The 26,814-nt window shown below is 33.6% G+C and overlaps 7 protein-coding genes across 7 annotated transcripts; 5 read left to right on the top strand and 2 right to left on the bottom strand.

Annotated features, from left to right (window-relative positions):
* Window positions 1-680: 680 nt before the first annotated feature.
* LOC139864741 (phenylacetaldehyde reductase-like) lies at window positions 681-3,510 on the top strand. The gene is made up of 6 exons (XM_071853315.1): window positions 681-807; window positions 880-1,049; window positions 1,135-1,326; window positions 1,788-1,950; window positions 2,323-2,506; window positions 3,375-3,510. Exons 1-6 carry the CDS (start codon window positions 681-683, stop codon window positions 3,508-3,510), a joined length of 972 nt encoding a protein of 323 aa, XP_071709416.1.
* Window positions 3,511-3,899: 389 nt separating this feature from the next.
* LOC139864749 (photosystem II 5 kDa protein, chloroplastic-like) lies at window positions 3,900-4,425 on the bottom strand. Its single transcript, XM_071853321.1, has one exon. The coding sequence runs from the start codon at window positions 4,329-4,331 to the stop codon at window positions 3,990-3,992; it is 342 nt and encodes a 113-aa protein (XP_071709422.1). The 5' UTR covers window positions 4,332-4,425; the 3' UTR covers window positions 3,900-3,989.
* A 1,676-nt stretch (window positions 4,426-6,101) lies between these two features.
* On the top strand, window positions 6,102-8,785 carry LOC139864759 (membrane magnesium transporter-like). Its single transcript, XM_071853329.1, has 4 exons — window positions 6,102-6,281; window positions 6,364-6,416; window positions 6,503-6,603; window positions 8,306-8,785. The coding sequence occupies exons 1-4, from the start codon at window positions 6,203-6,205 to the stop codon at window positions 8,394-8,396; spliced, it is 324 nt and encodes a 107-aa protein (XP_071709430.1). The 5' UTR covers window positions 6,102-6,202; the 3' UTR covers window positions 8,397-8,785.
* Window positions 8,786-9,765: 980 nt separating this feature from the next.
* On the bottom strand, window positions 9,766-11,433 carry LOC139864764 (transcription initiation factor TFIID subunit 8-like). The gene has a single exon (XM_071853333.1). It carries the CDS (start codon window positions 11,146-11,148, stop codon window positions 10,066-10,068), a length of 1,083 nt encoding a protein of 360 aa, XP_071709434.1. The 5' UTR covers window positions 11,149-11,433; the 3' UTR covers window positions 9,766-10,065.
* A 1,038-nt stretch (window positions 11,434-12,471) lies between these two features.
* LOC139888982 (uncharacterized) lies at window positions 12,472-13,896 on the top strand. The gene has a single exon (XM_071871960.1). The coding sequence runs from the start codon at window positions 12,472-12,474 to the stop codon at window positions 13,894-13,896; it is 1,425 nt and encodes a 474-aa protein (XP_071728061.1).
* A 2,569-nt stretch (window positions 13,897-16,465) lies between these two features.
* Window positions 16,466-17,807, top strand: LOC139864770 (uncharacterized). The gene is made up of 3 exons (XM_071853339.1): window positions 16,466-16,683; window positions 17,395-17,473; window positions 17,611-17,807. Exons 1-3 carry the CDS (start codon window positions 16,532-16,534, stop codon window positions 17,677-17,679), a joined length of 300 nt encoding a protein of 99 aa, XP_071709440.1. The 5' UTR covers window positions 16,466-16,531; the 3' UTR covers window positions 17,680-17,807.
* Window positions 17,808-19,100: 1,293 nt separating this feature from the next.
* On the top strand, window positions 19,101-21,750 carry LOC139888998 (thylakoid lumenal 15.0 kDa protein 2, chloroplastic-like). Its single transcript, XM_071871976.1, has 5 exons — window positions 19,101-19,326; window positions 19,409-19,434; window positions 19,923-20,013; window positions 21,440-21,591; window positions 21,697-21,750. Exons 1-5 carry the CDS (start codon window positions 19,101-19,103, stop codon window positions 21,748-21,750), a joined length of 549 nt encoding a protein of 182 aa, XP_071728077.1.
* The last annotated feature ends 5,064 nt before the right edge of the window (window positions 21,751-26,814 follow it).

A 26,814-nucleotide genomic window follows, 5' to 3' on the forward strand; every position in this document is an offset into this window, starting at 1 on the left:
GCAAGTGTAAGTAAAGGCTTGGATGAAAATCTATGATTGTTTTCTTAGTGGTTTAAAAAGATGATGATTTTTGTTTACAATGTGGTTTTACTATGATTATGAGTGTTTACCAACTCTATATCACTAACACATGGTGGTCATGACACTAAGCTATAAATCAATAACTTTTATATTTTTCCTGTAAATACTTGTACTCCACCAATTTTAATGTAGTTTCCCTCGGCAAATAACTTATTTCACCAGCCATCAGCATTAGTTTTAAACATAGTTATAAAAATGTAAACATTTAAAACAAAAAACTATAAATAGTCGTTAATCAATGTACAATTATAGTTATTACATTTCCTAATCTGGATGTTGCTTAGACCGTAGATATATTTTTAGTGAATTTTGCACGCTCAAGTTTAGTGCGTGAAAAATCCACCAAATATTAATTTGCGGCGCAAGCAATAGCCTGATCAGGTATTTGTGTGCACCATTAATACATCCATATCAAGAGCATTGATATGTTTATTTTGCCATTATTGGATTATCTTAATAAAATAGTCCTTAATTGCAATCTTCATTCTTTATATATAATTATAATTATAATAATTATAATTATGGTATCCTCTATACATATCTAAAGATTTCAACCAACACTTGTATTGTGTACAAACACTATAAAAGAGAAAAATAGGATGAACAAGCAGGAGGAGAAAAATGCAGTGGTTTGTGTAACCGGAGCGTCTGGTTACATAGCTTCATGGCTCGTTAAACTCTTGCTTCAACGCGGCTACATTGTGAATGCCACAGTTCGTGACCTTGGTATTAATTATTCAAAACTATTTGTAAAAAGTTGTTTATATTAGATTAATTATTCAAAGTTGTTAATATCAGATGACCAGAAAAAAACTCAACATTTGCTTGAACTGGATGGAGCTAAAGAAAGGTTACACCTGTTTCAAGCAGACTTATTAAAAGATGGTTCCTTTGATGGTGGTGTTGAAGGTTGTGATGGCGTTTTTCATACCGCATCACCGTTCTTTATTCATAGTGATCACCCACAGGTGTGTACGTCTTGATCATTTGTTTAGGGTTTATCTTTTGGATTTATAGGACTACAAGTTGATAGCTTTTTTGTTGTGTTTTTAGGAGGATTTGATTGATCCAGCAGTGAAGGGAACACTGAACGTTTTGAGTTCGTGTTCTAAGGTTCCGTCGATTAAGCGGGTCGTTTTGACTTCATCCGTTGCTGCACTTTTGTATAATGGGTTGCCGTTGACACCCGAAGTTGTGGTTGATGAAACCTGGTTTTCTAATCAACAGTTTTGCAGGGAAACAAAGGTAGGTAGAAATTGAGTGAAAGGAACAAGAGCGATTTTCCAAAGGTGGCAATTTTGACCCATTTACTGAATGGGTCGATTTGATTATCTGAGTTGTGTTTTTTCAACTGATGAAAATGTTTTTAGCTAAAAGGGAAACAAGTCAATTGGTTCAAACTGGTTAAAATCCACACAAAAATATAGACCAAAAGTGTAACCAACCAAAAAGAACAAGAGTGATTTTTTCCATAGGTGGCAATCATGACCCATTTACTGAGTGGGTCGGTCTGACTACTGAATTGAGTTTTTCAGCGGGTGAAAATGTTTGAAACTAAAAGGGAAACAAGCCAAGTGGGTCAAACTGGTTAGAAACCACACAAAAAATATGGACTAAAAGTGTGAACGGGCCGACCCAATCGATCTGTTCTGTTTCTACCCATACTTAGAAATGATAAATTTTAATTTTTTGATTGGTATTTTCAGATGTGGTATCCGCTATCAAAGACTTTAGCCGAAGAAGCTGCATGGAAATATGTAAAGGAGAAATCGATAGACATGGTCACCATTAACCCTGGACTGGTTATCGGGCCTCTCCTGCAACCAACCCTTAATACAAGTGCCAAGGCCATTTTAAGCTTGATCAATGGTATGCATATACATTCATCCTTTCATATGGACTCCATGTTTTCATTGTAGGTGTCAAGATGAGCGGGTTGGTTCTGGTTAGGTAACTAGTCAGTTTTTATGCAGATTGAAATGAGTGGGGTCAGATTTAGTTGACCCACAAACACATTAACACAAAGTTATAGTAATTACAAAGATAACATGATTACAACAATAATCAAATATTTGAACAATAATAACCCATTTGACCCCTTTGAGATACAAATACAACCCAAATCAACCTAATCATAAATTAATGAGTAGCCAATTGTCACCCTAGTTTCATGGTCGTTTTCTGCAATTATTACACTTTGAAGTTTTATTTTCAGTTGCTAATATGTTTATTAACATGCAGCCCCAACATACAACAATATCACTGTTGGGTGTGTTCATGTGAAGGACGTTGCAAACGCGCATATTGCTGCATTTGAGATGCCATCTGCAAATGGAAGATACTGTTTGTCTGAGAGTGTCGTCCATTTTTCGGACATAGTCCAAATACTACGCGAGCTTTATCCTTCATTTAACCTTCCTGAAAAGTAAGTTCTTCATTTATGTAGCCTACAAGTACACACACAATTTGAAACCAATGATTTAACGTGTCAAACTTGGCCGTTTACTTATTGAAGGGTCGATCTTGGTTGTACCCCAGCTCAAATGGTTCAACCAAAACAAGTAGCTTAATAGGAAACGGGTCAAATGGGTTGAACATAGATTAAAGTATATTCTGAATGCATAAAAACCTACTAGATTGTTTAATTGAAAGATTTTTCTAATGGTTCTGATGCTTCTGCATTTTGTTCAAACATCTGAAAAACAAATGATGTTGAATCGTTCAACAAATAATTCAGAGTTGAAATACTCTCTTAACCATTCACCACCTCAATTTCATATAATATTCTCCTTAAGTAATATCTAGAACACTTATCAAACAAATATTAAAATATATTCTTTTAATATACATTAACAATGTTAATGCATTGATTTTACATCATTCATAGAGTTCTGAAGTTAAAACAAATTCAGTCAGAACCTTTGAATCATTCAAATTTGAATCATTCAGCGCTTAATCATTATGTGTTATGAATGCACCCTTAGTTTACTGATGAAATAATAACTTTCTAGGCTTATGTATCTATAAATGGTTTTTAAAACCTGACTTAAACTAGTGTTTGCGGGTCAACACAAGTCAATGTTAGACCACTTCCGTGCTTAATTAAAGTTGAGTCCTTTCAACAAAGCTCCATCCTGGCGTGTTACCTAACCACATGAGTCGCCCATGTTGCCACATCTATCAAGAATGTTGAACACTTATGATGAATAAATCATCGAGTTAAACGGTAAACGAGTTTTCATAGAAAGATTATAACTTCTGAAACAAATATTGGGTACATTGGATGCCTGCAGGTGTGCGGATGATGCTCCAATCACAAGGTACCAGTTCTCCAATGAAAAAGCGAAAAGCTTAGGCATTAACTATACTCTTCTTAAACAAGGCATCAAAGAGACCATTGAAAGCTTGAAGGAGAAACATTATTTGTAGGTCTCATCATCCTTAATTATGAGCATTTCATGCTAATATTTTTCGTTAAAAATATCTTTACAGTGTTTGTATAAGTTGATAATGAGTTATATTAACCTAAATAACATCAATTTGTGTTCTTTCTTTTGTGTTACTTGGTTGGCATGTTAACTACTGGATTATTATAATAGCAAATTAACATAAGCATAGAAAAGTAAAAAAAATTGTCAGCAATAATTTGGGGCTAAACAAAAATATAAATTGTTGTATGATCAAATGCTAATGGGTAAACAGAGTAGGTTTTCCCTGTTTAGACTATCTAGGGAACGAGTATTTTTATTCGGATATGCTAACAAAATACAGGCAATATACAGTTGTTATTTTAAACAACCATAAATTAAACAAGTAAATTAAAAATCATCATCAATTTTACATATGCTCAATACACAAATTTAACTTGCTAAAAATATAACACATGTATGCACCCAATAATCATTTAACTAGTTACGACAAATGCGCGCAGTGGGCATGGTCACACACACCTGCGCATACTTCTTTTTCGCAGCTTCGGTCCCACGTTTCGGTTCTTCATCAGCAGCCAATGCAACATTAGCCAACGACAATGCGGCTGCAGCCGCAACAGCAAACATCATATTCCTTCTTCCATTTGTGTTGTTTTCTTCCTTGTTTTCATCTAATATAACCTTTTCAACTTTGGACATTTTTGAAGCATTGGCCATCATCACTAAACCAGGTCGGCTGGTGGCGGTTGAGGGTTGTTTTGTGACGGCGATGGCGGCTGAGCCGCCTAGGAATGAGGATGTTATTGTCATGGATGCCATTTGTTGTGGTTAGAAGTGTTTGGGCTAAAATTTGTGATTTGGTTAGGAACAACTGTACAAGTGTATGTTGGTTTGGTTTTTTAGCTGAAAGTGTGACTTTGATGATATGTGATCCATATGCTTATCTAAAATGTATGGACAGCTCAAATGGGTTGATGACACGTGGAATTTTATCTACTAGCAAAAGGGTTACAGTTATGTGGTCTCAGAAGTCACAACCTCTCTGAGACTTGATTTTGTTAATATTTGGTTTCAAAACATATAACCTTAAAATCAAATCAAATGAAAATAGGAAAAAAGAAAAATAATCTAAATGTGAATTCAGGTTAGGTTTACAAATTTAAATTTAGTTTTCGGTTAGATTCTTGTTTTACTTTTCCAAATTTGGTTAAACTAAAAACCATAGTCTCCCTCCGTCTAAAAATAATTGTCCTGTTGGACTTTTCGAAGTTAATTTATTAAGTTTTGACTTTAAATATTTGCTGGTGTATGTTATAGAATATTTGATTAAATTTATATCAATAGATTTATTTTTGAATGTGTTTTCATTTGGTATAACTTTCATTCGATATTATATAACACAAAGAAAGATGTTCGAAGTCAAACTTGAAGAAAAAAGACTCAAAAAGTCAAAACACGACAATTATTTTGAGACGGAGGGAGTAATATTTAATATATATAGACCACAAACTAATTCTAAAATCAAAGTCGAACTTAAAATTGACATTTAATCATTATTTTGATTACATTATATTTACTTCAGTTTTTTAGTTTTAACGAAACCCAACCCGAACTTGAATTCGGCTTCGATTTTGGTTTTGCATTCGGTTTTGTTTGCAAAAATTTCAAAACCGAAGAAACTGAATCGAACAAACCTGAAAAAAATATAAACTAAATCGATAAACACCTCTAATCATACTAACATTAAAAGGCGATCTACCTGATATTTGCAAATGACAAGGAGTACTAATATAAATTTTTATTCTTATATTTATAAAAAGAAAACTTATATAATGTCATCTTTTATCAATGGATTAAAATCAAAATTAAATATATTAACCTTTAAATTAGTTTATAACTACCATTAATTTGGATTTATGGATGATATATCCGTCTCTAAATGAACATTGATTTGATTATCAATAATTATCTTGAATTTAAACTAACTATTGATTTGATGGTTATTAATTCAAATATATTAAAATAAAGAATTTTTTTTTATTGAATTAACGAGTAAGTTCCTCTATGAACGAATACAATGACTCCTCCATAGAGACATAACCCCGGGTAATCAAACTCTTCGAGCGCGAAACTTAGTACCGGACGGTGTGCTAGCCACTCAGGAATGTCTGCTTGGTTAAAAGGTCTAACCAAGAATTGAACTTGCAACCAATGGTGATCACACAACACACTCAACTATTGTTGTTTTCCGGGTCATCACAATTAGCGAGGAAATCCCCACTAGCACATTGGTTTCTTCATAGTGGTCAAACCTAGGGTAATCAAGTGCACCGAGCGAGAAACCTAGTACCGAGTGAATTGCGCATTATGCGCACTCTATGGTCATACTGCTCCTGAACGATATGGCATTGGCAAAAATTGAACCCAGGTAATATGTTGGTCACTCAGACAAGCCTGCGTAGTTAAAAGGCGTAGCCCAGAATTAAACTTGCAATCAATGGTAATCACACGGCACACTCAACCACTCTTTTTTAGAGGGGTGAAAACTATCAACGGGTTACAAATACAGGGAGAACTTTGTTAATAATGCTTTTTATTAACAATTCATCCAATCAATTCAGAACTAAATAAAATCCCCCAAATCGGCAAATCTCGAATTTTCAATAACACGCCGGCGATCAGCTTCAGCGATGACGATGAGTATGAACTTCGCCGTCGGCGTAATCGCAGTTCTTATGCTCTTCCACGCCGCTTACTCTACTATTCAATGTATTTATCTATCTTAAATTAATTTCAATTTTAAATTATAAAGTAATTAAGTACTGATTTTTTTTTTTTTTTAAATTATTAGATAGGTCGTTGCTTAAGATCACTGAAGATGAGTTTACCGGACCTCCATTTGAAGTAATTTTTATCTGTTTATCTGCGATTAATACGTGTATGTACAATTAGGGTTTTTGTGAATCTAATAGTGTGTGTGTAATTTGCAGGTGATAGTTGAGTTGATATTAGTTTTGATTTTGAGTCTGTTTGCTGGATTAACTGTGCCAGGCAATTTCCGTTCAATTCTTCCAGATTCAGATGAGAACAGGTGCATAATTTCAGAAATTGTGTATTTTTTAATTTCAATTTATTAATACTTTTTTTTATGTTATTGTGATTGATTCTTGGTTATTTTCGAATGCGAGTATGTTAATATGTAATATATGTTATTAGGTTCTATGTGTGTGAAATAGCCTTCTGTATTGTTAGCATTTTGTGGTCAATGAATATAGGACTAATAATGCAATCTATATGAATACAGTAGTAGATTAAATGCTGTCACATGTAGGGAGCATGCTAGAAAAAGATTGGAGTTTTGGACTCTGTTTGGAAACGTTTAAAAGAAGTAATATAACATTGCACACTTTCGAGTTTTTAAACTATTACTAGTTAAGCTTACTAGTATCTCCATAGAAGATAGCTTTAAACCTAGTAACCGCCCAGGTAAAACAGAGTTTGTAAGCTGCACATTTGAGAAAACATGCATCTACATTCGAAAAAAGTGCTACTTGTACTCTTAACTTTATATTGATGAATACGACTCTAGAATTGTTTGTTTTATTTTGGGGAAGATGCGATGAATAATCTGAAATGAAACATCTTTTGTTAAAACGTTACTTTCATTAGGTATCGGGATTCAGTTTAGCCTTGATTTGTATTGAAACATCTTTTGTCAAAACGTTACTTTCTTTAGGTATTGGGATTCAATTTAGCTTTGATTTGTTTTAGAAACATCTGTAGTGATACTTACATTTGCCCTTTTGGTGAGTTATAATTGTGTATTAACTATTAAGTTTTGACTAGCATTTGTTAGCGTCTTCACTTCTCCAGATTCGTTCTTTAAGGCTTTGATCAATTTAACATGAATAATTATAAATAAGAAGAAGATCAATCAATGCTGAAGATAAAGATGTTTTCAATGTGCATTATTGTAAGCCAATCACATTCTTTAAACTTTCGTGGAAGTAATAGTTATGATGTTCTAAAATATATTAAGACTTGGACAGGATTATTGGCTATGAATTTGAAGTGACTTGTATATGTTAATTTTTTGTCTATCCTTCTCTCTTTTATATGTTCAACTTCTAAATCACGTCGATAAAATGCCCCTTATGTGAAGATAAGCAAGGTAAACTACTAAATTTATAACTTGAGTTGTATAGTTAACGCCACACAAACACACACGCACACATCTAGCAAAAAAAAAGATAGTTGCTCTTCCTTTTCTAGGTATCCTACTAATGATGCGCCTTTTGGACATCATTCGTGTATACAGGATTTTCACACACACAAACAAACCATTAACTAGTATTCTTACATTAAGTGTACTAAACAGAGGTGGCAAGATTTACTTTATGTTTTTTCTTTGCACTTTATATCTTTTTCATATTTGTCTAGAAGGGACCCTTAGGGACTAAAATGGAGTGTCCAGAAAGTTGCAGTGTGCACATTTTATTTTAAAATCTGGAGTTAACTGCATCTTTTGTCTTAAGAAGGATTATGAGCTTACTCAAAAGAAAGCATTATCAAAGTGAATGAGCCGTAGAACTCTAGACCTTTTAATAGGGTTTATAGGTGACCTAAACATTGTAGCAATGTAAAGAACTTGCTAAACTATGTCTTTGAATCTGTCTTATGATATAGGAGTGTGTTTGTAAAGCAACTTATATATGGTGTAAAACTCATTACTTGAGATTAAATACTGTGTCACTAACAAACTGATAGTTTAATATAACTTGTTTAAAATGCAGGGTGGTGTCTTTACCCTCCAATATGAACTTCATGATCTTCAATCATCGTGGAAAGGCGTTCCCCACAGAAATTGGGTTGAAACTTAACTGAAAGGACCAGATATCCTTTAATCACATTCACGAAGTCCATCGTTTGTAATTTTGTAGCCTTCATTCTATGGGATCTTAAAAGCACCAATCTTGGATTTGAGTAGGTTGTTATGCCGATCGTTGCTGCAAAGTTACTTGTTCTTTACTACTTTTTACATTATTTGGGTTATCCGTTTTGGTTAATTTCGTCAAGTCTTCAAGATACACATTTTGATAGATTGTTTTGTATGGAATAGTAAGCACACGGCATACGTTAACCTGAAGCCACAAAAGTTTCGGTCTGTGTTTATAGATACACACTCTTAATGAACAAATTTGATGAATTTATTAAAAATGATGCCGAAAATATCATTCTATACGAATTATTTGACTTTGTATATAGTGATGGGTAGTAATTCTATATTGACTCTGTATATAGTGATGGGTAGTAAGAGACTACGAGTTTTGTATATAGTGATGGGTAGAAAGAGACTAACAAGAGCAGTGATCCTTAATACCAAGTCAGTAAGTACTTTCTTACTCCGTTTTTCAAAGTCTTCAGGATATAGTATAGAGTAATCTTCGCTATACCAGGTTTCGATCATCCAATTCTGGATTTCTTTACCTGGGAAAACCATCAAGAGTTACTTAAAAAGTACCTTTTTTTGGCAAAAATAAAGAATACTTATATAGAACCGAGGTCGTTTTTCTTTGGAAAACGCCATCAACAAGGAATCCAAAAAGACGGGAGAAATGGGAAAGCTCGTACCTAGAAAGCAACTATTTAAACGAAAACTATCTATAAACGAGTCTCCTTAACAATCCGGAAAAACATAAAAACACACTAACCAAACAAAATCGATTACAACACGATAAAAAGGAATCATGCCAAACGAATAAGACAAAACGAGCCTGACCAACTAGCCTCTAGGCCTGTAGGTCCTGCTCTTTTCAACTTATCATTAACCGTCTCTCCAGTTTCAAGTATTAAATGTTGAATCGTCAGGCTAATAGGCTATCAATGCCTACTTTCAACCCAAGTACTAAATGTTGAATCATCAGGCTAATAGGCTATCAATGCTAAATCCAACAATGTTTTTGATAAATCCACTCAATGCACATAAACATTCTAGCTCATATAGCCTAGTCTAGACAACGTAGAAATAGGCTATCAGCTTCACCTGCTTGACTAGAAATATGGGTTAGAATGCTTATGTGCATTGCAAGGTCATCTATAAAATTTCAGGTCTCAGTGCAATTATACAACTTCATATATTAACATAAGTGCTAGCACATAATAATCAATTTAATACTATCCGAAACTCGACATCAAGATGCAAAGTTACACAATTATACAAAGCTGTGAGAATTTCATGCACAGCTCGTGTAAGTGTCCACTGATTTCCATAATCAAACTTCACAACAATCAAATTTACATACAATGTGTCTTTCAAACTAAGCCATAAGAAAATTACCTCGTTTTAATTGTCAAAATGAAATGATGATTTCTTTGCAATATAAAAGCTACGATAAAAGATAACCTGGCTGAAAATTGAAAGGCTGGAACTGTAAAAACCTACAACTAAGACTCAAACCAAGTACCTACACTGAACTAATTTCCAGTATAGATTCTTACTTTCTGAAAGAATTAGCTAGTAGACATGTCGTCAAGGGCAATACCGTAAATTCATCTATAATTGTGGAAGATCTAACGGATTCTTTATCGATTGTCTTAGAATCAACTCAGCTCTCCTCTTCTTATCATCCATCACATCATCTCGTCCAAACCAAGACGAAATTCTTCCCGTACCCCTATTCCATAGTCGCAAATCCAACGAATCGCCTATCTTTTTCTTACCAATATTAAAATTCAAACGAACTGCAGGCCTCTTATCTGGAAAATCACTTTCTCCATTCTCACTCGACTCAGATACCCTTACATTCATCGCTTCTATTACAGGTGCAAATGTCTCCATTATAGAAACATGATTCTCCATATTAGATTCATCATCATTCACACGTTCATTCGGCAAGACAACTGGATTAACCGGTTTCTCATTTTCAGAAATCATAAGAAACCGGGTCTTTTTACTCCCATTTGCAACTTCTGACGTCGAAGTTACAGCTGAACTACCAGACAACAATCGTTTTTGCAGACTCAGTAACGAGCTTTCTGCTTTTCTCCTCTGTCTAGTAAGCTCAACTTTATCCGATCTGGGATCTGATGTCCGCTCATTCCAAACAGGTGTTTGAATATATGTATGCGGATCTGGAAACGCAGGTAACCATTCTGGTACATGTTTAAACTCAGGTGTCTCGCCCATTTGAACAAAACTCGGTGTCAATTTCCTATCTTTAACAATTGGAAAGCTATGAACAGGTTGTGCAAAAGGAACTTCTTCACTCACTTCAACAAACTTCATAATCTCCTTTATTGCACCCGACCCAACCAAACTAGTACAAAGCTCCGACCCGCCCGGGAACCCAGTCGAAGACCCCAAATCCTCCAAACTTTGAATTATATCAAACACATTGCACTCAGTTCTATTTGCCACATTAGCGTAAAACTTTGCAGTATTACCTAAATCTCTAACATACCTAATCGCAATATCAGCAAGAGCGTCTATAGCAGAATCATTAAAACTATCAAAACCTAAACGCTCGCATATTTGAGTGACCGCTATTTTCGCTATAGCTCTACCGAATTCATCCGAAGCTACTCGATTTCTCTTTTGGTATGAATCGTTATCATCTACTCTACCTCCATTGTTCATATTCAAACACTAGTATCATTAATAACTTCTTAGTTACAAAATTGAACTCATTTAAAACCCTACTTATGCAGATTAACTGATTATATAACAATATAACGATCTGTTATGCACAAAACAAAAATTGAATGTTACAGCGTACCGTTTGCTCCGTTGAAATTGAATTTGGAAGTGATTTTGTTCAAATATCGAATGAAATTTGAAGATTGGAAAGTGGAATTGGAATTGGAATGCTTGAGATCTTAGAACAACCGATTTGGTACGGTCCGATGTATATGATTTTGAATGAACTTGATGAACCCTAGAAATGACCCGAGATTGTTAGATGTGTACCCGGAGATTGGGTGTATTTATAGATGGGGAGAAAATTACGAGTAAGGGTATGAATTACGCAAAGACAATACTACCCTCACGCTTATTTATATTTTTTTTCTACTTCTCTACATTATATTAGGTAAATTGAATATAGTTTATTTATAAATTTATAATGTAATATAGTTTATTTATGATTTATTTAAATTTATAAAATAAAAATATATAGATTTATGATCGACTATTATGCAGATTTAACTTAGAAAAATGCTAGAAGGATGTTAATATTTCCATCACTTTTTTTTTTTTTTTTGGACATCAGTTTGAGATCACTCAGGGAGACTTAACCACTCACGCGTTCATTTTCCGTAGTTGTATAACCCGCCTCCAACTACTAACCTAGAGGAAACCCGGACAATCCGAGGACATGCCCGGTAAAACCCCCTCCCCGCTGCCCCCGCGCGAAGCGAAATGCGACCTGAGTGGATACTTCAGATCATGGGATAACATTGAGTGCAATGTTACACCCCAGCGGAGTCGAACTCCTGACCTCTTGCTAAGAGAGGCAGGCCACTGTCAGTTGAGCTGCAACTCAATGTTATTTCCATCACTGATTTTAATAAACTCAATATGATTATGTATTAAGTGCTTTCAATTTATACAGAAATGATACTAAATGAATTTATTAAAAGTAAATCATAAAAATATCTATACTCCTATTTGCAAATTATAATCATCCTTAACTTTATATTGAAAAGGTAAATGCTTTTAAGTTTATTGTATGTTAAATATATTCTAATGTAATCATCTTCAAAGCGTAATAATTATTAACCGGAGTAGTAAGTAGTTAAGGACGAGTGAAAATTATAACATGAACATTTTATGGAATTACTAGAGTTAAAATTTATGGAAAACAGTATTGGAGTAGAGGAATTCAGCATCAATCTTGGTCTAAAATGGACCAAGAAAGATATGTAAGTGTCTTTTTTCTCTGTTCGTATCTCCTTTTTATTAATGAAGATTATCGCCTTAAACATTCGTGGGTTCGGGTCCGGGAAAGAAAGTAAATTTGGTGATGTTAAAAGCTTATGTTTCGTAGAAAGGCCCTCTATTCTAGCGTTGCAAGAAACGAAATGTCATAACCTAGTCGACAATTGGTTATTCGGGCTTTGGGGTTCTAGTGATTGTGGGTATGTTCAAAAAGAAATGGTTGGTAAGTCGGGCGGACAATTATTAATTTGGGATAAAAACATCTTCGAGGTTTCTAGTGAGTTAATTGGTGACTTTTTTATTGCTATACGGGAAAAATGGAAAAAGTCGGGTAATGAATCGATTATTGTCAATGTGTACGGTCCGCATGATGACGCTAACAAATGTAAATTTTGGGATTCGCTTGACAAAATTTTGTGTATTGATGGTGTGTCGTGGGTCATTTGTGGGGACTTTAACGAGGTTAGAGATAAGTCGGAAAGATTGAATTGTGAATTTTTTGATAATCGGGCTAAGAGGTTTAACGAGTTCATTGACAGAAATAGTTTAGTGGACATTCCTTTGGGTGGGAGGAAATTTACTAGGGTTAGTGATGATGGGATGAAAATGAGTAAGCTAGATAGATTCTTGGTTTCGGACGACTTTCTTAACCTTTGGACTGATCTAAAAGTGGTGGCTTTAGATAGAAGTGTATCGGACCATTGTCCTATTTCGTTGTCGGATGGTGAGGTGGATTATGGGCCTAAACCGTTCAAAATCTTTGATGATTGGTTCGTGGTTGTGGGTATTGACAAGGTTATTGCCGATTCTTGGTCTGGTCCAATGGGGGGTAACCAGAAGGATTGCGTTTTCCGTAACAAATTAAAAAGATTAAAAGGTGACCTTAAAGAATGGAGTAAAGTTCACTTTGGTAAGCTTGATAGTGAGATTGAGACGGTTAAAAAGGTAGTAACGGATCTTGAATTGAAAGCTGAAGTAGGTTGTTTAAATGATGAAGAGCGAGCTAAATGGCTAAACTCGAGAAAAACATGGATGGAAAAGGAAAAAATTAAGACAGGGATGCTAAAGCAGAAAGCCCGTGTTCGATGGATGATTGATGGAGACGAAAACTCAAAATATTTCCATAATTCCTTAAAGAGAAAATATAATAAAAACAACATCCGGGGGATTAATGTTAACGGGTCTTGGTGTGAAAATCCTAACACAATCAAAGAAGTTGCTTTCAACCATTTTAAGAGCATTTTCGAGGAGCATAATTCGGATGGACCAAGCCTTGAAGGGCTATTTTCTGAATCGATTACATCAGCGGATAATGAGCTCTTAGAAGCTCCCTTCACGGAAGAGGAAATTTGGGAATCGGTCAAATGTTGTGGTAGTTCGAAGGCCCCGGGACCGAATGGGTTCAACTTTGGTTTTTTCAAAAAAGTTTTGGTCCATAATCAAAGATGATTTGGTAGGTGCAATCAACTGGTTTTGGGTTTTTGGTGAGTTTTCAAAGGGTTGCAATGCTTCTTTTGTTTCCCTTATTCCGAAGAAATCGGATCCGCTGAGTTTTAGTGATTATCGTCCGATTAGTCTTATATGCAGCTATTATAAAATTATCGCGAAAATGTTGTCCTTGAGAATTCGTAAAGTGGTACCTCGTCTTGTAGGGATGGAACAAAGTGCGTTTCTTGGGGGTAGATATATTCTTGATGGTGCGTTAGTTGCTAATGAAGTGGTCGAAGATCTTAAACGAAACAAAAAGCACGGCCTAATTTTTAAGGTAGACTTCGAGAAAGCCTTTGATTCGCTTAATTGTGATTATCTTCTTGTAGTGATGAAATGTATGGGGTTCGGTACCAAATGGTGCAAGTGGATTTCCTCGTGTCTTAAATCGGCTACAATCTCCATACTCATAAACGGGTCTCCGACAAGTGAGTTTAATCTTAAAAGGGGCGTTCGCCAAGGTGATCCTTTATCGCCTTTTCTTTTTATTATTGCAGCGGAGGGACTTAATATCCTAACGAAAGTGGCAGTTGAGAGAGGAATGTATAAAGGGGTGGAGGTAGGTAATGATAAAGTCGTCATCTCCCATTTGCAATATGCGGATGATACGATTTTTTTTGGCGATTGGAGTAGACGTAATGCGCGAAATTTAATATACTTGTTGGAATGTTTTGAACGGGCTTCGGGGTTGAAGGTTAATTATAATAAAAGTCAATTATTTGGGAAAGGCATTAGTAATGATAACGTGGAAGTTCTTGCGTCTTGGTGTTCGTGTCTCGGCGGTCGATTGCCTTTCATGTATTTGGGTATTCACGTGGGTAATAGGATGAAGAAATTGAATGATTGGTCCCCGGTGATCGAGAAATTTAACAACAGGTTAGCGGATTGGAGAGCAAAAATGATTTCTTTCGGTGGACGGTTAACTTTTAGTTAAGTCGGTTCTCTCTAGCCTACCTCTCTATTACTTCTCGCTCCTTCGTGCCCCTACTTGTGTGCTTAATTCTCTAGAGAGTGTGAGACGAATTTTTTTTTGGGGCGGGACGGGTTCTAATTCTAAATGTCATGGGTCAAGTGGGAAAAAATCATTCTTCCTCACGAAGAAGGAGGTTTAAATATCATGTCCTTAAAAAGTAAAAATTTGGCTCTTATTTGTAAGTGGTGGTGGAGGTTTAAAACCGAAACTAACACTTTGTGGGTCACCGTTATTCGTAGCATTTATGGTTCTAATGGAGGTCTTGTGCTTGGTAATGGGCGTGCCCGGAATCCAAACGCTAGCCTTTGGAATTCTATTTGTTATGCAAGAAAACATGTGGACGGGTTAGGGATTTCTTTCTCTAATTCTTTCATACGCTCAATCGGGGACGGGAAAAGCACTTCTTTTTGGGATGACATTTGGGTGGGGAACGCAAGGTTTAAGGACAGATTCAAAAGACTACACAGGCTAGAGATTGACAAAGATATCAACATCAGTAGCAAAATCGAAGAATTTAAGGGAGATGGGCTCGGCAATTGGGCCTATCCACCGATGGGCCGAACGAATAGTGAACTAAATGAGTTGCGTGATACTGTTCGGAACTTGCAGCTGACCGAAGGTAAAAAAGACTGTTGGAGCTGGAATCTTAATTCGAAGGGCATTTATACGGTCAAGGACTGTTCGGTTCTTGTCGAGAAAGTCATTCTACCACGGGCGGTTAATTCTATTGAGTCGTTGCGAAATGGTTTGGTTCCAAAAAAGGTGGAGGTGTTTATTTGGCGGGCGAGATTAGGACGTATACCGGTAAGATTCGAGTTAGATAAACGGGGCATCGACTTGAATAGTGTGAGATGCCCGATTTGTGATTATGACATTGAGACGGTGGAGCATATACTTTTTTCCTGTCAAGTGGCAAAAGACATTTGGGCTAAAGTTCTTAAATGGTGGGGGTATAATTCGGCTATATTCGGGTTTGAGGATATTTTTAATGGTACTTTCGGTGGTGTAGCACATGATCATAAAAAGAATCAATGGCAAGCGGTTTGTTGGGTGGTTTGTTACATTTTATGGAAGAATAGAAATGCAAAGGTGTTCAAGAATAAGCTCGAGACGGTCCCATCTTTATTTAGCGAGGTTCAAGTTTTTTCATATGATTGGATTTCACGACGTTTCAAGGGTCATATTATGGATTGGCTACAATGGTTCTCACACCCTTAGTTTTAACTCCTTTTGTTAGTTGCAATCTTTGCAATTAGCTTAGGGCGATGTAATTTGTTATCCTTATTTCTTTCGTGATGTATCGTGCTGTTAAGGGTGCCCAGTCAACCATGTACTATTCGTGATTGTTTAATATAAGTCTTTCTTGCTTTTCAAAAAAAAAAAAAAAAATTAGTAAAACTATAAACAATTTATAGAATTACCTTTCTTATAAAACCAAACAAATCCTATAAGTGGAAGCAGTATGATATTTGATGGGAGTAAAATGAAAACAACTAAAAAACAAGGGAGAAAAGTGTAAAATATTTTGGAAGATAATAGAAACGGATAACTCGAGAAACAAGCACACTTTCATCTTCACCAAACCCTAGCAAGCAATCAAACACAGAATTAGAATTTTAAAAAATGGAGAAATATTTCGGGAACGCTTACAGAGGAGACCCAGGGGTTCCACATTCAGGTCAAGAGAAATTTCTGAGCATTTGGATCGGTTCAATTGCCTTCTCCGCCATCACTTGGTCTCATCCTTACATTTGGCAACTCTCCAATCGTCACAAGTATAATCAATTTTTATTTAAATTTTCATAATTTCATGATTTATGAATCTAATTGTACATTTAACCTAAGAGTTGTGAGCCATTTAATCGGTGATTGTGAGCCATTTTTATTTATTTTTAGAAATTATCTGTGCGTGTGTCTGCTTATAAGTTAAGTTATGTATGTATTTTGCAGCTAATTGTTATGAATTTGTTTAACATGTATTATGAATAAATTTTATTGATAATAGCAGTTACCTGCAACTGAAAGACTTGAGTAACGGAACTATATGCTGTTACTTCAGGGTTGTAAGACTCGGTACTCGCCGAGTTCGTGGTCTGAGTATTTGGTCCAAGTACGCAGTTAAAACTCGAGATTACTCGGTAAATCGGTTAAAATTCGGTCAAAGTCAAACTTGGTCAACAACCGAGTACTTCCCGAGTTGCCGAGTTCTCTCAAAAAAGCGCCAACTGAGTACTCCCGAGTAACGAGTTCTCCAACCTTCTTTAAAAAAATTCAAGTTACTTTGATTATTATTTGAATAGAATGAGCACATGGAGATTCTTATATGTACCAGTACTTTTTTACTTCAACGGAAGATGATTCTTTAACATGTAAATACTTTATCAATCGATGTTTGTATGTATGCGGGTTAGGTGTAGAAAAAAAGTTTTTCTCATTACATTGCACATTTAGTTGTGACATTTTTTGTTTTTTGCTTTGATGTTTAGTTGGCATGATCACGCAATGCTGTATGAGCAATATCATTGGAAGAAGGCACTGCAGAAGAAACAGAAATACAAATTCTCGGTATGTCTTGACATCTTAATATCATTTCATATATAATTTTTTTATCTATGTATGTATGTATGTATATATGTGTAATTTAAGATAAATCTATTGTAAAAACAAGATTAATTTGATTGTGTTTTGGTTGGTTATTATAGTGGAATGAGAACTGGAGCAAAGAGGCACGTGATTCATACTACCTCAACTGGCCGGTTTACTTCCCTTAAGGCTTCATCTTTAATAACAAAACATGTTTAAAAATGTTAAGTATTTATGTTGTTGTGGATTCTGTTATGGTGAGACTGCTCTGGCTTGAACCTTTCTTCCTGAGTTATAAAATCATGGTTTTCTCTTATTTGCAATCTCTCTCTCTCTCTCTCTCTCTCTCTCTCTCTCTCTCTCTCCCCCTCCCTCCCTCCCTCTCTCCCCCTCCATGTGTGCGTGTGTGTGAGCATACACACATACATACATACAGCAGATGTGTATCAGTTTGTAATACTGTTGTATTGCGTATACGGTTATGTGGTTATCTGCGAGCCACTGACTGATTTACTGAATAACGATAGCTTCTCTTCGATTGAAGAAGCAGCAAGGGAATCTTAATGGGTTATGCTTAATTTAAAATGTGCTATGATAAAATCTAGCTCTTTGGTTCGAAATTTTGGGTGTGCGCTAGGCAACTGTTCAGTTCAAAACTGAACTAGTTTTAAATAAAGAACTTCATCACTCCCTTATCACTACTTCATCACTTCAAAGTAAAGAAGAGATGCACATTTATGAATATCAATTTGGTGGAATTTTGGTAGTGTTTCGAGTTCCTATCTGGTACCCCTATATATATTCTTTCGTATATCAGCATTCAGCGGTCAGCAACTTCAGGTTAAACTACTACGGAGTATAACTGAAGTGGACAAATAACCCTTTAATCAGCACCAATACATCATTGGCTGTAGAGTCATATGTAGGTCAAATTTTGACTAGGGTTTTTAAATTCGGTTTTCTCCAACAGTCAGACCTGACACTTCCACCCTTGGGCTATATATTTGGAGCAAGTCTTTGATATATGGTGCTTATGCTTATGCTGTTATGCAAGGACCACAAGTGTAAAAAAGTTTTTAGATGTCAAATTATTACATTGTTCAGAAGTACCATAAGTTGAGACATATTTGGTTGCATACACCATTTAAGGTTGATAGCAATATAAAGTTGATCATGTTATAAACATACAACTAAAAATAGGTTAAACAATGAAAGAAGAAAAATATTCAGAATATTCTAATTAGAGCAGTAGAACAATGATACTTGATAACAAGTATTATGGTCATATATAACAAAAATAGCAAAGATTAGTTATGTTACTAAACACAATGCTATACGCAATACAGTATACAACTTGATATAAAACTGATGGGGTTGGTTTGTATAAAGGAATAGGAAAGAGAATGAGACTAGGAATATTATAGGAATGTAATGAACAATATCATTTACCTTTGATAGTGCTTGGTTCATAAACAATATTGTGAAATGAAAAAACATTACTCTAAAAGAACACTTTTATACTTATATATAACTTATTGAGTTTAAATCATATATCAACGTAACAAAAAAATTAAAGTTAATAAGCTGATTATTGATATTGCTAAAGACAATGGCTGTTCTTCAACTACTACATTCTCCATTACAATTTCAAAAAACTTCAACAAATTTCACTCATATATTTACAACTAGAGCATCATTACCATCATCCGTATCTTCACATAAATCATATCCAATTCCTAAATCACCAGACTTTACACAACTGATTTCGAATTTAAATCCACTTACTTTGAAATTTCCACTTTCTGCAAGCCTAGTTCTTAGAGTAATTCTTTCAGGTATGTATAATATATTCATCAACATATACTCTATAATGATATGGATATTGATAAATACATTATTAGTTTTGTGATTTGTTAGGACTTGTAGTGTTCTTTTTTTGTTCGGTATATTTTTGTTTGTTGAATCAGAGCGCAGAGCATAAAAAAGAACAAACTTGTATTGGATACTATCTTTTATTTCGATATGAACCCTCGTATGTTATTTGATTATTAAAATTCCTTCAAAGGATATAACAATATATTAAGGGTCGATAAGAAGAATTTGTGTGTGTGTGCGCGCACTTATTTCTTTATATTCGTACATAACATGTCAACCTGAAAGATATCATTTTTTCTTTTAATCAGTCAAATAACCATTACCAAGCTGGCCTAGTGGTTTGCGTCTACATTCTGATGTGGTGAAGTAAAGGGTCGAAAATGATTGTGATGATACCCAATTAAGCCGCACAATTCTAAGTAAAAATATCGTCCTCTTAGGCTAACCTTAACAGGAAACCTCTTCCGTTTTTGTATTGATATGAATGTATACCTAATAAGTATGACGACTTTTCAAAGTTATAAGAGACACGTTATACTGGTCACTTATTTATCAGGAGAAAAGACTTGCAAAGGAGATTAATTCTATCGATAAAAAAACAGGATATAAGCTACAAGTTGTAGCTCAGAATTATCCTGATACACCAGGTACGTTGTATGTTAGAGGTGGAAATTTTGACCCACTTAGGCACTTACTATAATGGGTTGATCCGGTTTGTTTTATCTAATGCGTCAAACAACTTATATAAAGTTGGCTAAAAGAATACAGTTCGAACATGTGAGAGTCGTCTTAAGTGTATTTCCAATGCATACAACCTCCTGTAATATGGTATCAGGGGCGGCCCAATAAGGGTGCAAGTAGTTCAACTGCACAGGGCCCAATATTTCAAGGGGCCCAAATATTTTACTCAATGTTTAGTGTCTATATAATTTTGGGTCTTTTTCTTATCTTTTTAAGCCCAAAAAAAAGGCTGTTAGTAATCTACTAATCCATATATCAAATACAGAGCGGTTGAATTCATCCAATTTTTAGGAATTGAAACTTGAAACGTCGACAAAAAAAAAAAAAAAACGAGGGATTTTATTCGTGACTTCGTGTATTCGGATTCAACAGGGTACAGACAACAATCTCTAAGACTAATCGATATTCGGTAATTCTTTTTTGTTCTTGACTAATGATCTATGAATATTACGGAGTAATATTTTAATTATTCAATATGTAATTCTTTTTGAGTTTTTGTTAATTGTTACAGAATATAGTCATATAGAGATTTAGTTATAGTACTCCGTATTCAGTAAATCTGTAAATTGATATGCATATGGAGTAGTAGAGTACATTCACTAAAATTAAACATAATCTCATGTATTTAAAGTACTCCGTATTCAGTCAGTTGGGGTAATTGGTGGTGGTGATTGGTGAATCACTGAATTGCTTATTTGGTTGTATTAATTTGAAGTTAACATAATTGTAGTATTGTGGTAATTGACTAATTGATTCATTATTTGTTTCAATCATGTATCTAAACAAAAAAAACTAAGATCCATTTATAGGTAATTACTAATTAGTTATGGTACATAAGTTAAGTTTGATATATGATCTTTGACTATGGTTATTGATTTGGTGAATAGGATTAAAGATGGCTCCTAAACAGTTATGTGGTTATGCAAAACGTAAGAGAAAATGCAAGGAGAGCTTCAAAAATGCGAGGAGAACTTCAAAAATCATTGGTTAACTGTTACGGTATGTAATTCTAATGCTAAATTCTTTATCTTTATTGATATGACGTTAATTATCTTTTTTCTAAATGACTTATATTATTCGTTAAGGCATTAGGGCCTTTTTTTCGCCTCGCACATGGCACTCAATTTCTCGGGACCGGCCCTGTATGGTATCATTTACTCCAAATTATTTATAAAATAAATTTAGGACAAAAGAGTACCTGGTCAATCCAGCCCTGACCTGTTTCTGAACTAACTATAGAATAGCCCATTTTGACATGTTACCCAACCCATCCATTGAGCTACATCTAGTAATTGTCTTTAGAGCTTTGTGCAATTTATTGAGCTTCTGCAGGGTTAGCAATTAAAGATTTCTGGCAAGTGGATGACAGAACCATCGTTTTTGTTGCTGACCCTACTTTCGGTAAAAATCTCATCTGCCGTATCTTCCACCCATCGTTTCTTTCAAATGGTGAATATGGAAATTTGTTTTACTGGAAAGAAAAGGTAAACTATTTCTATCGAATTTATATCTACATTCTGTCGCGACTTTTTATGTCACGTATAAATCAATAATTGAATAATAATATTTGAATCTTTGAAAAGGAAGAGGGAGACGATGCACCTGTCGAAGCTGCTGTTATGGCAAAATATCTAATTGCTTAAGAGAACCTGTGGGAGCAAATAATTGTGCAGATATAAAATAAGTGGCTGCTGATATAAAACTTGTATAAAATTATTACGGTTGATATTTAATGATTTAATGAGCTGCAACCATCGGCAAGCAAGAGTGGTAATTTGATGGTACTTGGTAGATTGTTACAATATTATTTTCTACTCATCATTTTGGTGGTAGTATATGTACTTGATCATTCTTTTTACTACTTGATCGAATCGATATTGCTATCCTTAGTAGATACTATTTGTTGCTAAATCTGAAACAATAAGTTTTTACCTTAGACCAATTAACTATTTGTTTTATTATTTGCACAAAACCGATATCACTTGATGGTTTACTAGATTGCTGATGCTACAGGAAAAGTTGATATTTTTTTTTTTTGGTTCATCAGACCAAAAAATTCCTAATTCTAATGAAAAAAGGGATTTTGTGGACAATTTATTTTTGTCAAGTTTTTCACGTGCTTATGTCCTCTGCCATGATTTGTTTTTTAATTTCCCAGTTCTAAAAATCAACTTGTACAAACAATGTCTTCAGCAACTGCTGCTGCTACGTGAGTACTATCCATCTATTTTCGATTCAAATTCATTTAGCATATGGTGTAGTGTATCATGAATATTTGTTATCAGGTGTTTGATTCGATAGGACAAAGATGATCTGTTCTTCGCTTCTTTAAGAACTTCACATTAAATACTTTATTCGATGACTTAAAATCCACAAACTTAAGGTTGTATAGTGCTATCGGTGCATATGACTCTGTATATTCACAATTGGGGATCAGATAAATTTAACTCAGATGAGGTTGCTAGTAACCTGTAACTCTAACATCTAATTTCATTGACTCAACAAGTCAACAATAATTTTTTGAAGTTCTTTTCATAATGGTTGATATCCTTTCTATAGTTTGTTAATTGTTAGATTCTTTAGTCGATCGTCTTAAGTGGATTAGGTGTAACTTTAATTTAAGTAGAACCTTAACCCTAATCATGTAGACATCTGGGTTAATCTATATACCATAAAGTAAAACCGACCACTCAGTATTCGCTACCGACCAATCTCACGGCCAACATATAAAATGTAACAATGTTAATCTGCTAATAAAGTTTGAACTTAAAAAACTCAGATAGTAACTTTTAGAATTATTCAACAAGTAGATACTGTATGAAATCTTTCCACAAACCTAATATCGAAATAGTGTAAACTAAGATCCATAATGACCATGCTTATATGATAATGGTAAGTTTATTGGGCTTTAAATCTTGTATATATGTTATATGTTCAACATAACAAAATGCCAATAACATAGATAAAGTCAAATGATCAAGATCAGTGGCTCAGTGCTGAGTCGGACCATTATTGCAAGGTCATCAATCTATTGGTCACACGTCCTTTGTAACGAAGTTGACATGTACCATCATCATCATATATTAATATTAATTAATTAATATATTATTACTTAAATATCAAATATAAATATATATTAGTGAAAATACCGGTATGTATCGTCTACTTTTCTTGTCTTTTGTATATGCACAGATATAAATACATTTATTTATATATGTACGTACAGCTATGATTATATTTATATATATGTTTACAATATCTTGTAAATCATATCATTTTTTAAAGTAATTGCTTTTGTATAATGTTGAATGAAGTATTATTATTATAAATAAATTAATATAGGTGTGTTAATAAAAATACAATAAATTAATATAGGTGTGTTACTATTATTATTATTATTATTATTATTATTATTATTATTATTATTATTATTATTATTATTATTATTATTATTATTATTATTATTATTATTATTATTATTATTATTATTAATTTGAGCTAATAATGATTTAGACAAAGGATTATTTAATTAATGTTAATTTATTTGAGTGAAAGTTTTTTAATCTATATCTATACATTATATAAAGCGCGTGACAATAATCTTACATGTCATTTTCTCAATTAATCTGAATAAATTTGCATACGTGTATTTCAATTTACATACGTATCAATTTCTCAATTAAACTCAATTAAATAATAATAATTCCCTAAAATAAATAATATTCAAATAATTAAACATTTGATAATATAACCACGAAATTATCTATAGAATTATCTAGATATAGAATAGATTATCTATAGAATAAAATCAATTATCATATCGAATAACTAAGATATTTAGTCCATGTTTATAAAATAATCTAAATTGTAGAAATATAATATATAACTAGTGAAAGAACCGTGAAATCACGGGTTTGTTTAAAAGGAACATTTTAATGATATGTTTTAGGTATAAAGTGAATGTAAATACTAAAGTCTATTAGTTTAATGAACCATGGAACCAAAGATTCTGACTAAGAAACTTGTGTTTATTTTTACAAACATATTGATATACTTAATTTGGTCAGAATAAATGAACTACATTCATTCTCTTACCACCATCTTCCAATTTTCATCACAAACACTATTTTTCTTGTTATAAAAGCTCACATTACAACCTTTTTATTGAGACATGTATTTCGCATACATATGTAACGTAATTAGTCCCGTAAAGAGAATCCATATTTTTTAATAATAATACTAATAATATAATAATTATAATTATAATAATAAAGTTTGCTTTAAAAATGAATATTTAAATTTTTAATAATAATTATTAGTAATAACAAATGACCCTTAAATTTTTTTTAAAAAATAAAATATAATTATTATATAAAAGCTGTAAAATATGTTTCAAAGTTTGTACATGTGTTCATGAGGTGTTTTGTAAAAAAATGTACAATTTGTTTTTAAGTTTGTACATATTGCCATAGCGGTGTTTTATTATAAGGTTGTACATACTACATAATATTTCAAATATTGTAAATATGGTTATGGTGTTGTTTTACCACAAGGTTGTACATAATGCTTCAAATACGTACATATGGTCATGAGGTGTTTTATTACAAGGTTGTACATAATGCTTCATCTATTATACAATTAACATCTTAATATTTTTATTAAATACAATTAATTATTTTAATGCATCATCATTGAGGGTTTATATTTTTTTATATATTTTTTAAATTTTTTTAAGCTTGAATAATCTTTATTTATGATATCTATAAGTAACTTGAGAGAGAGAGGGGAGGGGGGGGGGGGGGGGTTGAATAATTACTTGCTACGATTTTTGAAACTTTTTCGATGATCAATACGATATGAACAATAATTTATCATGTTAGTCAACTCAAACTAATGTATGGTGTGTTTATGTTTGTAATGATGCGAAAAGTAAAGTAAAGAACATAAACACAAGGATTTATAGTGGTTCGGGTGGATGTTAACTAATCCACCTTAATCCACTTCCCGATTCACTAATCGGGATTTGTTGCTTCACTAAGCACCTTTCTCCAAATTCGATGGAGAATTCGATTTACAAGCCTTGTACTTCTCCTTAGACAACAAACCTAATCCCTCTATCCCTTTGAAGGATTACCTCCAATTTAGAGCAACTTGTCTTCAACTTGAACAAGTATTAATCTCCAATGAGATTAATCAACTCCCTAGTTTCCTTTAAGGAAGATGATAGCTAAGCTAGCATATGCCTCTAATTACAAAGTATAAGGACTCACCCTTTTCTAGTGATGATAATCCTAAGACAATTCTTAGAATTATTATACCACTATGCAAACTTACAAAGATTAGAATTTCTAAGTAAGTTTACAAACACCCCTTTTATAATCTATGATATTATAAAACTTCTCTTGCTAATCACAAACATATATATGAATGTTGTGTTCTTGTGATTCTCTGATGGATTTATGTTGTAGCATGCAAGAGGTCCAAGTCTTCAAAGTTCTCCAAGTCTTGCTATTTATATGGAGAGATAAAAGATCAGCCCTGCCTGCGGCTTGACTCACGGTCGACCGTACGTGCTTCAGTCGAAAACATATATCCGTTGTATAGCCGTTTGAATCAGTTTTGGACATCACTCTTTGGACACTTTACTTCATTTAACACCTGCAAAAGATAACCAACATCCTATACAAGTACTATATGCATTAAATATCCATTTACCTTGGATGGATTGCTTTGATAGTGACTTATCATGTCCAAAGTGAAAAGTCTAACATTCTTGGATACTAATCCTTTATTTGTAATTAACACAATTGCTAAATCTCTATTGGTTGGTCAACATGTTATTGATGACACACACCCACTTTAATCACAAAGCATGCTAGTATTCAAATTTGAACTTGTTTGTAATTAATTAAGTGTGTTAATGATGTCTTGACAAATTAAGCATGTAGTAACAATTAAGCATGTTGCAAAACATCAAGTTAATCAAGTTTAAACATATTCATAAACTTAATTTTAGACTTAAACAAACATATGTGTGTTAATGTTTCATTGTCTTTTAAGTTCACTAGATTATGACATTTTACAATTTATCCAAGTAACACATGCATATAATGAAGTAGTTCAAATACTAGTTTCATCTTGTAACAAATAGCAAGACAAGTTTGATACATATGTGAAAGGACCCGTCCTAATCTATCCGGACAAAGTCCATATCGATTACAAACGATTCATAATAGTTGGTTACATCGCGAGGTACTTGACCTCTATATGATACATTTTACAAACATTGCATTCGTTTTTAAAAGACAAACTTGATTTATATCGAAAATTGATGACATGCAAATCATTTCATAATATATTCAACTATAATTGTCTAAATAATAATCTTGATGAACCCGACGAATCGAATGCAACATCTTTTGAAATATGTCATGAATGACTCAAAGTAATATCTTTTAAATGAGCAATTGCACAGCGGAAGACTTCCTTTATACCTGAGAATAAACATGCTTTCAAGTGTCAACCAAAAGGTTGGTGAGTTCATTAGTTTAGCATAAATAATCATTTCATATTTTTAAATAGACCACAAGATTTCATATTTTCATTTCTCATAAACATACGTCCCATGCATAAAGACAAAAATATCATTCATATGGATTGAACACCTGGTAACCGACATTCACAATATGCATATAAGAATATCCCCA

The sequence above is a fragment of the Rutidosis leptorrhynchoides genome, chromosome 1 (assembly GCF_046630445.1).
Source record: "Rutidosis leptorrhynchoides isolate AG116_Rl617_1_P2 chromosome 1, CSIRO_AGI_Rlap_v1, whole genome shotgun sequence".
NCBI classification, from domain to species: Eukaryota; Viridiplantae; Streptophyta; class Magnoliopsida; order Asterales; family Asteraceae; genus Rutidosis; species Rutidosis leptorrhynchoides.